The sequence below is a fragment of the Pyrgilauda ruficollis genome, unplaced genomic scaffold (assembly GCF_017590135.1).
Source record: "Pyrgilauda ruficollis isolate IOZ18807 unplaced genomic scaffold, ASM1759013v1 scaffold141, whole genome shotgun sequence".
In the NCBI taxonomy this organism is placed as follows: Eukaryota; Metazoa; Chordata; class Aves; order Passeriformes; family Passeridae; genus Pyrgilauda; species Pyrgilauda ruficollis.
The window spans coordinates 1,055,634-1,069,299 of record NW_024512655.1 but is presented as its reverse complement, the minus strand read 5'-3'; the positions used below and the strand labels follow the sequence as shown (position 1 = coordinate 1,069,299).

The following is a 13,666-nucleotide window of genomic DNA, read 5'->3' as shown; positions in this document are numbered from 1 at the left end:
CCTGCAGAGGAGGGGAGGAGCAGGGGCTCGCCCCCAGTGTGGCTGATGCTTGGTGGGAAGACACACGGATCTTGACTCCACGTTTCAGAACGTTGATTTATCATATCATGACATATATTATATTAAAATGCTATACCAAAATTATACTAAAAGAATAGAGAGAAAAGGATTCATCAGAAGGCTAGAAAGGACAGGAGAGGGATGAAGAACAAAGACTTGTGACTCTCAGAGCCCGAGCCAGCTGCATCTGCGATTGGCCATTAATTAGAAACAACCAACCTGCACCAACCACAGCTGCACCTGTTGCATTCCACAGCAGCACAGAGTTCTTGTTTACATTTCCTTCCTGAAGCTTCTCAGCTAAAATAGGAGAAAAATCCTAGCAAAGGATTTTTCATAAAATACCACGGCTACATGCAGTGCCCCATCCTCCTCACGGGGTGAGGCTGAAGGAGCCTGGCAGGGATGTGTGCCCTGCTGGCACAGCCAGCCTGGCTCTGCCCTGCCTCCAGGGTCACCCCAGAGAGCTGCCAGGCAGGAGAGGTGCAGGACCATGCAGAGGGGGAGTTCCACCCAGCTGCAGCTCCCACAGGGCTGCTCCATGAGAGGTGTTGGTGTAAATGTGCTGTTCTGCTCCAGACCTCGTAGGATGGCAGCTCTGGGCTCTGCTCCCTGGGTGAAACACGGGATTTAAGGGTTAATAAATAGGGAATTGAGGAGTGTGAGGAGTTGGTGTCAATGTGGAGCTCAGGCTCTCGTTTTTCTGCCCCAGACCTGGCTGGGCTGGCAGCTCTGGGCTCTGCTCCCTGTGGAAAAAAGGGATTTAAGGGTTAATAAATAGGAAATTGAGGAGCAGGAACAAAACTGCACAGATCCAGAAACTGCAAGAGAGCTGAGGGAGGGGGGAACGGGTCCAGGACTGGGGAACTTTTCCTAATTCTCCATCAAATCAAAGGAAAGCTGGGAAAACACAGTCAAAAATCTCTGAAGGAATGCAAAGCAGGAGACTGGAAGAGAAGAGAGACTCAGAAAGCAAAAATAGGGAAGAAATAAAAAAAAAAAAAAGGAAAATGGAAAAATATTTCTTTTAAAACACATTTCACAAATCAGGAGGAAATAAAAAAATGGAAAAAATATTTCTTCTAAAACACATTTCACCAGCTCTCCATCCCCTCAACGACCACGCAGTAAGTGCAGGGATTATATTAAATTTTACTGATCAATACAGCAGCCATAAAACTGCCCCGACCCTCTGCCCCTCCCTCCAATAAAGGAAGGAAAAATCCGATGTGCACAGGGAGGAATGGCAGAGCTGCAGGGAGGAGACACGAGGGCAGTGGCCAGGCCAGGGCTGCTCCAAGGCTGTCTCAGAGGTTCCCTCTGCACTGATTCCCCTCCCTGAGGCACCAGCAGTGGCAGAGAACCCCAAGGAGATGAGGAAACCCCCAGAAGCTGCAGAAACACAGGGGGTTTTCCTCTGCTGGTTTTCCTCTGCTGGTCTCAGCAGCACAAAAAGCCAAGTTTGTGCTGGCAGGAGCTGCTGGAGGAAACGACCTCGAGCTGCTCCAGATGGGGTCTCAGGGAACATCTCCCTCCCAAAATAAGGGAATAAAGCCCGGCCAGGCTGCCCAGGGCAGAGTGCCCAGCCCTGCAGGGCTCAGGAGCCTTGGGGAGGTGGCCTTGGGGACGTGGGGCACTGTCACCCTGATTTTTTAAGATGTTCTAAGCCTTCTGATGTTTACGTTCCTGTAAGGAACTTTCTCACACCTTTTCTGTAAATAACTCATTGTTTTACATTATTTTATGGAGGAAGAGAAACTTGATGGACTCTTGGTTGGCCCAGTGTCACTGGAGAGGTGGCACTGTCACCCTCCAACCCACTGCCACCTTTGGAAATCTATGAATGTTAAAATAAAAAGTAAACTTTCCCTTTTATCTTGCGAACAGCAGCGTGTTCACGGGGTGGTTTTGAGTGTCTGACAGTGACAGGGCACTGCTGGCCCTGGAGGGCTTTTCCAGCCTGGGGGAGCCAGGGTTTGAGCAGCAGTTTGTGCCCCAGGGAGGGATGGAAATCAGGCAGGAACTGGGGAGGGAATAATGAGTTTTTTATGGAAGCCATTAGAGGAGAAGCCAGACTGGTCCTTAAACGCTGCTGCATCACTGCAGCCCTGAGGAACACCCTGGTGTAAGAGCACAGCTGGGGGGTGGCAGGGCTGGTCCAGCCCAGGCTCTCAAGGGGGCTCAGATTTTCTAGTTAGCATTTTTAAAAAATCCTAATAACTGATTTCTAAACAAACATCAGCGCTCCAGCCCAGCCCCTGGACAAAAAACCCCAATTTGGTCAATCTGGGGGTTGTACAAGGAGCTGGAAGAGCAATTCCTGCAATAAAACATCACCAATATCATTGCTTTTCCCTCCACCTGCAGTGTCCAGCCTCCGTGGGCCATTTAATCACAGGCTCATTGATTTTTGAGCCCCAGAAGGGACTGCTCTATCTCCCTGCTCTGACCTCCTGCACACAACCTGTCAGGAAATCAGCCCCTGGTGCTCCCAGTTAATGGTGGCAGCTCAGAGTGGAAAAAATGTGTGAGGTGTGTCCCTGCTGTGCAGGAACAGAGACCCCCATCCCAGCCCTGACCACACCAAATCCAGTGCTCTGGGAATAAAATCATCTTTATTCCCAAGAACTGATGAATCCCCTCAGCTTCTTCCTTACTAGAACACAAGCCTTCCTAAACAAAATTTTTAAAAAAAAATTAAAATTTGTTAAAATTAAATTTTAAATTTAATTTTAAAGAATCTTAAACATTAAAAAAATAAATAAATTCACAAGCTCTGAGTCTCCCCCACCAAAGCAGTGAAGGATTAACCACCCTGCAGCCCAGCAGAGCCAGGAGCCACCCAGGGCAGGGAATTCTGAGCAAGAGCTCCCTCAGCAACAGAATAACTCCCTTGGCTGTGCCCTGGCGTGGCCTCTGCGGCAAGGTCAGTGTCCCTGTCCCCAGCAGAAAGCCACTGAGTCAGCAGGACAGGCAGGGCTGGGGATCAGGGACAGCCTGGGCTCAGCCCCGCGTCCCCTCCTGGCGCTGCTCACCTTGGCCAGAGCCCAGAGCCACGCCAGGGACACCCGAGCTGGACTGGGGTCAAGGGGACACGGCTGGGGACAGCAGCTGAGCTGTCCTGCACGGCTGTCACCTCTCTGGCACTGTGTCACCTCTCCTGCAGGGCTGTCCCTCTCCTGCAGGGCTGTCCCTCTCCTACAGGGCTGTCACCTCACCTGCCAGCACTGTCCCCTCTCCTGCATTGCTGTCCCCTCTCCTCTACTGCTGTCCCCTCTCCTGCCAGCACTGTCCCCTCTCCTGCATTGCTGTCCCCTCTCCTCTACTGCTGTCCCCTCTCCTGCCAGCACTGTCCCCTCTCCTGCAGGGCTGTCCCCTCTCCTGCCAGCACTGTCCCCTCTCCTGCAGGGCTGTCCCCTCTCCTGCCAGCACTGTCCCCTCTCCTGCCAGCACTGTCCCCTCTCCTGCACTGTGTCACCTCTCCTGCACTGTGTCACCTCTCCTGCACTGCTGTCCCCTCACCTGCCAGCACTGTCCCCTCACCTGCCAGCACTGTCCCCTCCCCTGCAGGGCTGTCCCCTCTCTGTCACCTCTCTGTCACAGCCAGCCAAGGCAGCCCCTGGAAATCCCCCTGCCACAGCAGCAAGGTTCCCCATGGGGGTTTTGTGCTCTGGACAGAACCCAGCTCAGGGAAAGCCACCAAAAGGCCACCTCTTTTTATTACTTTTATTTGTAAAATTATATTTTGATACATTTATTATATAAAAATATTTTATATTTATATCACATTGTATATAATTATCTATTATATTGTATTATTATGTATTATTATACTGTATTATGTATTTTATTGATATATGTATTATGTATTGTACTATTATGTAGTAAATTATATTATTTATTGTATTATTGTATATATGTATTGTATTATATTGTATTATATTATGTATTGTATTATGTATATGTATATTATTTATAATATATAATATTATATATTATAAATAATATATTATAAATTATATATTTTTATATTTTTATATATTTTATATGTATATAATATATTTATATGTATATTATATATATGTAGATTATGTTTCATGTATTATATTGTACATTCTGCATTGTTATACATTATATTATTACACATTTGTATTATATGTTGTTACTACCACATATGATACTGCATTTCTATTTTTATTGCTCAGCCTTTTGGGTAACTTTTAAAGCTTCACCACTGGTACAGAACCCTCGGGGTCACTCTGTGTCCTTTCAGCCATGGATTCCACAGCCAAGAATTCAGCAGCACCCCAGCCCTGCCTGCCAGGGATCCTCCTGAGACGTCACCACAGACACAGCACCAGGGCAGGGGAAAAGAGGAGGGAGGGATAAACAACTTTTCCCAACTGGAATGAGCAGAGAGGCCTGGAAATGCCAACCCTACCCAGGGGCAGCACAGCCCTCAATCTCCCTGCAGACCGAGCCTGGAAAAACAAATTCATCATCCTGCAACGTCCCCAGCAAAACGCCCATAAAATTTCATTAATGCTCATGACAGTTCATAAAAATGATCAGTAGGGCTGGCAACTCCAAAATAAGGTGGAAATAAGTATGAAGATGCTTTTACTGTAAGCCTGCTTTGTCATTCAGCTCTCTGCAAGCTCATAAAGAAAAGAAAAAGCTGGAATTACAGCACCCTGAGAGACGGGGAGCAGAGGGGTCCCTGAAGGGTGGTGGCACTTGCCAGGGACACACCAAGAGGTTTTTGCCCAGCCAGGGACGGGGATGTGAGGGGCTGAGGGATCTCTGAGCACCCCAAATCCCTCCTTCTCTCCACTCACCAAGGGCAGCTGATGGAATATTAAATGGAATATTAAATCTCAGCAGTTTCATTGGTGCTGGGGCAGGAAGGATCCACAGGTGTGAGTCCCTCAACACCGCCCAGGTGTGTCCAGGACACCCCAAACCACCCCAACCCCACAGCGGGCTGCGAGGAGCGAGCACACAAAGAAAATCTCCAGCTGCAGCCCTGCAAGGCTGGACCCAAAAGCAGGCTGGTTCTTTTTTGTGGATTGGCTTTTGTTTTGAGGATTACATGAGCTGGAAGGTATCAGGAATTCTTCCCTGGCTGTGACTCAACAATACACACAGGCCTTCAGATGCTCAGGTTATCCCAAATCCTTTAGGATACCCTACAAAAGGTGCATTACCCCCTCCCATGCACCAAAGATTTCAGCACACTGGGGATAAACACGGCCAGAACTACTCTAAATAAATTTCCCCTTTTCTTGTAGGAATCTACAGCTCTTCTCACCTTTATGTGAAATGCAATTTTAGCTTTAAATGCAAGTTAAAGCTGGTTTATCAGCCCCCGTTCCCCTTTAGCACCTGAAGCTCTGCTAGTCCATAAATGTCTCCTTTCCCTACCCCATCCCTGCAGCCAGATAAATCTTCCTGGCAATGAGTGCAAGAGCAGAAAGTGCTGCTAATGAAATCATGATGACATAATTAATTCAGATTAAGTCATACTTTTTTCATCACTCCAAATTTTCCCCTGGTTTGGCCTTATCCCTGTAGGAAAGGGAAAAGCCACTCAGGTACCTCTGTTGTGCCTGATCCCTAAAAAGCCAGGACGAGGATTGAAGGATTTCCCTGAGCAGCCAATTCCCAAAGCCAGGGCAGGAACGAGCTGGATGGGCTGGATTCAGCCTGACATTAGAGAAATGTCCTTTTCCTTTTCCTGCCACGGCTGGCATCATTAAAGTGTCTCATTAAAGTCTTCCACAGAGTCAAGAACCAAACTGTCCCCCAGAGTTGTGGGAACAGCTGGGATCCCCCCATTCTCTTCTTCCCTGACGACTTCTCATGGGCAAAACTCAAATTGTTCAGCTCAGCTCCGGGTTTCCCAGCTGGGGAGCAGCCAGGGAGTGCCAGAGGGGACAGGCAGGGACAGGCAGGTCCCTGTTTGGGGACACTGCTGCCTCTGCCCTGCCTGGGCTCCCTGCTGGAGCTGCAGGGCTCACCTGCCCAGGGCTCACCTGCCCAGGCTCTCACCTGCCCAGGGCTCACCTACCCAGGGCTCTCAACCTGCCCAGAGTTCAACTACCCAGGGTTCTCACCTGCCCAGGCTCTCACCTACCCAGGGCTCACCTGCCCAAGGTTCACCTGCCCAGGGTTCACCTGCCCAGGGCTCACCTACCCAGGGCTCACCTGCCCAAGGTTCACCTGCCCAAGGTTCACCTGCCCGGGGCTCTCACCTGCCCAGGGCTCACCTACCCAGGCTCTCACCTGCCCAGGGCTCTCACCTTCAGCCTCCCGCTGCTGTAAATTCCCCTGACCTTTCAGTCTCCCTTTCAGGTCTCAGATATTAGAAAGGAAAAGTTTACTAGGGAAAAAAAACAAACCCTAAAAGCAGGCAGCTGCAGAGGCAGGCTCTGTCAGTGCTGGAGGGCAGGGCAGAGCTGTGACAATGTCACCTGTGTCACCCAGCAGAGCTCTGCTGAGTCAGGAGCAGCCTTGACACCTCCACCAACAGCTGCTTTTCAATCCTCTCCTGCTCTCCTTTCCAAAGCCAGGAGCTAAATCACTGCATTTCCCATTTCCTTTGCTTCTCCCATCTCGTTTCCCAGGTGCTTTTCACCTCCTCCTTCCCCTCAGCCTGATTTATGTCCTTTTTCCTCCTGCCTGCCCTGTTCCATTCCCCATTACAGCTGCACCTCAGCCACCAACCTGCACAGCAGCAGGGCAGCTCTCAGATAACACACCTGGAACTGAAATCTGCTTTACAGGGCTGTGTGCTGGCAATTTGGGGCCGCTCAAATACAGAAAACCCCAAATCCTTCCTCTGGCACACAGTATAAGCATTTTTTTCCCCTTCTAAATGGGCTGGATGGGCAGCTTTTGACAGCTGGACTCCTCAGGAAAAGCAAAACTTCTGTTCCCCAGGGGAATTACTGAGCTTTCTTCCAGGACAGAGCTAAACTGAAGGGAACAGTCAAGCTGAGGAAGCCCAGGAAATGCATTTGACATAAAACTCAGACCATTATTTTATTCCACGCACTGCAAGCTCAGAATTATTTTTTTAAGACAGGGATTCTAATTTCCAAAGGTGTTGGCACCCTCAGCTGCCATTGTGCAGAATCATTGCTCACAGGGCCATTAATTAAGGCACTGTCAGCACTTCCATCCCAAACCTCTGCCTTTTAGGAGTTTATAACAGCCATAAAACTCTGCTCTGGGCTGAAATTTAGCATGAAAGGCTCTGCCTGGAAGGAATCCATCCTTTTGTATTCCAGAGTCCCAACAGCTTGGAGCAGCTAAGCAGGGTTTTCATTCTAAGGGCTGCCTTGCAAAAAGCTGTTTTTATGGGTGCTGAGCTGCTGCACTGGCTCCTTGTGCTCACTGTGGGGTGGGGTTTGTGCTCTGAACGCTGGAAAATTTCGGAATTGCGGGGGTTTGTGCTTCAGAGCCACAGTCTGTGCTCAGTTAAACACCAGAGGATTCCTCTGCCCTCACTGCTCCTGTTGGAGGATGAGCCCACGTGGATTTCCCACCTTCATTCCCACGGCCAAGGTTTAATTTGCTTTCCAGTGATCAGTTAAAGACGTGGACATTGCTCCAGTTGTGGTGATCATTTCCCTTTTTTCCATCTAACTGAACAGGCTCACACAGAACAACCAAAACTCCAGTTTCTCCCTGGGCTGCTCTTTGGCAGCAGACCCTGATTTCACCCAGGAGTGGAGGGAGCACCCCAGACCCCCACCCTGCCCTCTCCTGCTCTGTTTTCTCCTCCCTGAGAAGTTCCCCAGCTGCTCAGATTTATTGTTCTCATTCCAAAAACCGAGCAGTTTTCCACAACTCAAGGGCTGCACCCTGATCTGGAAATCCAGAGTAAAAGAGACCTTTAAAAATCCCAGTTTTTAGTACAAATTTCTGGATTTTTAAAGAAGAGTTTGTGACTGCTGGCAGCACATGAAGATAAGGAACCACACCCAGGTCACAGAGGAATGTTCAGTTTGCAACTGGAGATCTTCAATTTATGCATTTCCACCTTCTTGGGATCAGAGTAAACACAGCAAAATTGGGCTTTCTTTAGAAGTCTCATCAATTCTCTCTTCCAGGGTAAAAGGGACTGCTCACCCCACAGCTTCCCCCAAAATAAAAACAAAAGAGAGGGTGTGTGGCAAGGGGAGGATGAGGAACAAAGGGAGGAAGAAAAAAAAAACCCCAGAACTGACAGAAATGTCCATTTACATCCATCAGCACCCAGTAACAAATCAGAAACTCTCAGCCCACCACGCAGAGAGGTGCCCAAAAATGGTACCTGCAAGAGGTCTCTCGGAAGGAGATGTTCAGATCCCAGTGGGTGTGAATCCTGGAGCAAGCAAACAGACAAAAAAGAGAGGTCAGAGGCAGGGCTGAGTGCTCATCTCCTGCCCCTGAAACGCTGCTCCACCCTGGGGAGCCCCCAGCCCCAGCTCCTGCCTCCTCCAGCCCCTATTCCTGCCTCTTTCAGCCCCAAATTCCTGCTTCTTTCAGCCCCAAATTCCTGCCTTTTCCAGCCCCAAATTCCTGCCCTTTTCAGCCCAGCTATCCTGTCTGGGCTCTGGCACCTTTGTGTTGCTCCTGCTGTCCCCAGAGCCCCCCCAGGCCAGCAGGAGGGGGTGACACTGCTCCTGATGTCCCCTTGGTCGTGCAACCCCTTGGCCAAACAAAGCCACAGAGCCCTGGCCAGCGAGTGGCACCCGAGTGCCAACCTGCAAACCCCGAGTGCCAGCTGCACCCCAAAAGCAGGAGCGAGTGCAAAACCCCTCTGAGCGCTGCCCCGTGCCCCCTGCAGTGGGACTGCAGCCCCCGGGGTGACCCCCCGGCTCAGCACTGCCTGCAGGTACCTTCTTTTCATGATACTGATGTGCAGGTCCTCCTCCTGCTTCACCTCGGGCTGCTGCCCATTGCTCTGGTCGCTCTCCTGGCTGTCCTCGCTGTGGGGGAAGGTGGAGCCCAGCTCTTTTTTGGGGAGCCTGCTGGGGGGCAGCGGGATGCTCCTCTTCTCTGCCAGGCGGCCCCGGTTCTGGCACGGGACAGGGAAAGAGAACACAACAAGGATTTGGTGAGGAATCGCCCCAAACAGTTATTTCCACAAACACCAAACAGAAAACTCGCTGGCATGGGACAGGGAAAGAGAACACAACAAGGATTTGGTGAGGAATCGCCCCAAACAGTTATTTCCACAAACACCAAACAGAAAACTCGCTGTCAAAAAGCTCTTTTTGACCAGCCACAGCTGTCACACCCGGCTCACACTTTGGTCGCTCTGCAAAAGGATTTCCCAGCACGGGCACTTCTCTTTGTGGTTTTTCCAGTTCTGAGCAAGCCCTGCACTCCCAGCCCTTCATCCCCAGCCTGCACCTCATCCTCACCGAGAGGGAAGGGAGGAGGCAGCACCACCAGGCACCAAACTCTGCCTGCAGAGCATCTCCCACCGAACATTCCCACATCACCACGGAATTAAAGCTTTGGGAAGCGACGGCCCAGGGCTGGAAAGGGACAGTGGCAGCAGCAGGGAAAGCAGGGAGGCAGCACTGCCCCTCAGAATCTGCAATAAAATCATGGAATTGGGACCCCAGCGAGGGCAAGGGAGGCCACAGCTGTGTGCCCATCCTCTGGGCAGGGAGACAGGTGTGAAACAGGGCCAGAAAATGCCAGAACACCTCAGGAGTAACAGCTGCTCTGCAAAAAAGAAACCCAAAAAAACCAAAGAAAAACAAAAAAATTCCCCCCCCAAAAAAAAACCCATAAAAAAAAAACCAAACACAAAAACAAAACAACAACAAAAAAAACCCACAAAAAAAAAAAAAAAACCCAAAAAAAAACAAAAAAAAAACCCAAAAAACCCCAAAAAAAAAAAAAAAAAAAACAAAACAAAAACCACAAAAAAACCCCAAAACAAAACAAAACAAACAAACAAAAAAAATTAAGAAAAAATAAAAAATTTAAAAAAACCTGATTGCAGCTTTCCAAACCAGCCTGGCAAAAGGAGGAGTCCTGGGAAAGCCGGGCAGGCTCTCTGCAGGGGAGGAAGGCTGAGAGAAGAGCCCAGGTTTTTTTAATTAACCAAATTAAGAACTTTCCACAAATACCAACCAAAACCTTGTTTACCTCTGTCGGTAAATCGCAGTGGTGGTGGTTAAGGGCACTCTAATTGCCGTGATAATGAGCTAAAGCCATCTGGAAGGATCACCCCAGCAGGGGCACCCCCCCGAGCAGCCAGGAGCAGCAGGGGAGAGGCGAGCCGTGGGCCAAAAATGGCAAAAATTGGGAAAATCACGAAATTTATGAGCTGTGCATCCCTTGCCCCGTGACGCTTTTTGTGCCCGAGGTGCTTTTCCAGTCCTGCCCCTCTCTGGGCACACAGGGGATGAGCCCCAGGGGCAGCCTCTGCCCAAAGGCACCAAACTCAGCCAAAAAAAAAGGGGAGAAGCAGCAGGGCTGCTCCTTGGAAATCCCAGAATTTCAGCCTTAAAACAATTTTTCCAAGTCCTGTTTGCTTTGTGTTTTTACCCTCAGGTTTGGAGGGTGCTTTATTCATTTATTTCTTTATTTATTTATTCACTACGTCCCCAGAAAATTAAAACAGACTGAGCCAATCAATTTTTGCCTTTTTATACTCATCTGCAGCCAGCCTGGAATCAATTGCTCTCCCCTAATCTGTTTAGAGGAATCCACCAGCACACACACATCATCACTTTCGAATGAAGCACAAAGGCAGCCAGAACCTGCTCCAAAAAACCAAAATTATCCTGCAGAACAGCCCGAGGGAGGAGCAGCTCCGCAGACACACCTGGGGCAGCAGCCAGGGCAGGTGTGGGTGTGGAATAAATCCTCCAGGAGCCCCAGCAACGCCCGGCAGCAGCCAGAGGTGTTTCCCAGCTCAGGGAGATGAAATCCTCCTCTCCCAGCCCTGGGATGGGGAGCAGAGCATCCCTTTTGCTCTTTAATTAAGGAAACCAAGGCTCCGCAGAGCCCCCGGAGTGCTGAGGGCACGGAGAGCAGCCTCATCGCGGGGGTGCCCTCCCCTCAGCTCCTCCAAGGTGAATTTTGGGGGTTCTGCTTGCAGCTGAGGAGGCACAGCTGGAGCTGGAGGCACAAATCCACGTTTTGCTCCACTTCTTTCTGCCCGCCCCACCCTGCCAGGGTCTCCTGACACCATCCTTGCTTTTGTTGGTTCTGAAGTATTGTCAGGGTGGGGAGTGGCTTTGTTGAAAAAAAGGAAAAAAAAAAAAAATCACGGGCAGGAGGATTTCTTTTTCCCTAGGAAAGCCCCACCCTGCCAGGGTCTCCTGACACCATCCTTGCTTTTGTTGGTTCTGAAGTATTGTCAGGGTGGGGAGTGGCTTTGTTGAAAAAAAGGGAAAAAAAAAATCACGGGGAGGAGGATTTCTTTTTCCCTAGGGAAAAAAATCAGATGGTAGCAGCAGATTATTGAAGGCTACCTGAGAGATGCAGCTGCAATTGAACAAAACGAAAAAGAAACAAAAAAAAAAAAAACCAAAAAACAAAAAAAAAAAAAAAAAAAAAAAAAAACCCAAAAACCCAACAAGAAAAAAAAAAAAAAAAAAAACAAACCAAAAAGAAAACCAATAAAACCACCAAAAACCCCAAAACAAAACAAATAACCCCCACAAAAACAAAACAAAAAACCAAAAAACCACAATAAAACCCAAAACAAAACAAAAAACCCAAAAAAAAAAAACAAAAAAAAAAAAAAAACAAAGAAAAAAAAAAAGGAAAAAAACCCCAAACAAAACAAAACCCAAAATCAACCAAAAAACAAGGAAGAACTTGGGAGCAGCAGCAGGCTCTGGCAGGGGAGCAGTCCGGAGCCTGATCCTCCTGCCAGGAGAGGAAAGGAGCTCCAGGAAGGTGGGAAAGCCTGGGGGAGTTGTTCCCTTCTGGGGAAATCCTGCTCTGTGTGGGGTCAGAGGAGTCAAAAACCCAAACCCTGCTTCAAATCCCAGCCAGGCAAGAACCCCAAAACCCAGAGATGCACAAGAGGGAAGGGAAGGAAAGGAAAGGAAAGGAAAGGGGAAAAGGAAAGGGGAAAAGGAAAGGGGAAAAGGAAAGGGGCCCTGGCCAGGACAGCCCCTGGTGAGAATTTAATTGATCCCAACCACAGAAAGACCCAGAGAGCTGCCAGGCACACAGAGCTCCACGGAACAAAATAATAATAATAATAATAATGATGCAGAGGAAAGCAAAGGTTGTGTCAGGGCAGAGGAAGCCTGGAGAGCTGATCCCAGTGGGAACTGATCCCAGGAGGAGCAGGTGCAGCCCCTGGGGACACAAAAAAGGCACCCAAACGTAAATGCCCCAAGAATTGGCTCCCAAGATGAAAATATCAAAGCTCTTTGCGAGATTGCTCACGTGCCTGTGATTCAACCCTCAAAAATTATTACTACTGGATTAAAAAACCTGCAGGAGAAAGCAGCCTGTGCATTCCCTGCTCCCAGGTAGGGCTGGGAAACACAGGGAGCAGACAGGGAATGCTGGGGGAGCTTTGGGAGAACTCGGAATCTCTTCCATGTGCGAAGGAAATCCTCGAGCCCAGACAGCATTTTCTCTCTTTTTTTATTGATAATAAAGAGAGGGGAACGGGAAAGGGGGAGGTTCAGGGAGCCCGGGGTGGTTTTCTTTGCTTTTCCCAAGAAGAAACGCGGCGGGATGGGTTTAATCAGGGACAGGAGGGGACCCCCCATCCCCTCAGCTGGGATTAGTGCAGAGAGCCGGCAGAGGGGCACCTCCTGCTCTGGGCCAGCCCTGGTGTCCCTGTCAGTGCCCGGGGCACAGCTCTTCCCCAGCCCCAGCAGGGATGAAGAGCCCTCCTCTGCCTCCCGGGGCTGATGAGGGCCCCGGGGCCAGGGCAGGATTATCGGGGGTCGGGGTGCCCAGATTTGTTCACCACACAAAGATGAAAATATCAAAGCTCTTTGCGAGATTGCTCACGTGCCTGTGATTCAACCCTCAAAAATTATTACTACTGGATTAAAAAACCTGCAGGAGAAAGCAGCCTGTGCATTCCCTGCTCCCAGGTAGGGCTGGGAAACACAGGGAGCAGACAGGGAACGCTGGGGGAGCTTTGGGAGAACTCGGAATCTCTTCCATGTGTGAAGGAAATCCTCGAGCCCAGACAGCATTTTCTCTCTTTTTTTATTGATAATAAAGAGAGGGGAACGGGAAAGGGGGAGGTTCAGGGAGCCTGGGGTGGTTTTCTTTGCTTTTCCCAAGAAGAAACGCGGCGGGATGGGTTTAATCAGGGACAGGAGGGGACCCCCCATCCCCTCAGCTGGGATTAGTGCAGAGAGCCGGCAGAGGGGCACCTCCTGCTCTGGGCCAGCCCTGGTGTCCCTGTCAGTGCCCGGGGCACAGCTCTTCCCCAGCCCCAGCAGGGATGAAGAGCCCTCCTCTGCCTCCCGGGGCTGATGAGGGCCCCGGGGCCAGGGCAGGATTATCGGGGTCGGGGTGCCCAGATTTGTTCACCCCACCCAAATCTCAGTCCCACGTCCCTCCCACTCACATTCCCACCCAAATCTCAGTCCCACGTCCCTCCCAC

The 13,666-nt window shown here is 49.9% G+C and overlaps 1 protein-coding gene across 2 annotated transcripts in view; it reads right to left on the bottom strand.

Annotated features, from left to right (window-relative positions):
- SAMD11 (sterile alpha motif domain containing 11) overlaps positions 1–13,666 on the bottom strand; it is a 76,328-nt gene that overhangs the window by 43,631 nt on the left and 19,031 nt on the right. For both annotated transcript variants that reach the window (XM_041460299.1, XM_041460300.1), the window contains 2 exons: positions 8,949–9,127; positions 8,381–8,431 (listed from right to left, as the gene is read on the bottom strand). In XM_041460299.1, coding sequence (XP_041316233.1) covers positions 8,381–8,431; positions 8,949–9,127 — 230 coding nt within the window. The remainder of the gene's footprint in view (positions 1–8,380; positions 8,432–8,948; positions 9,128–13,666) is intronic.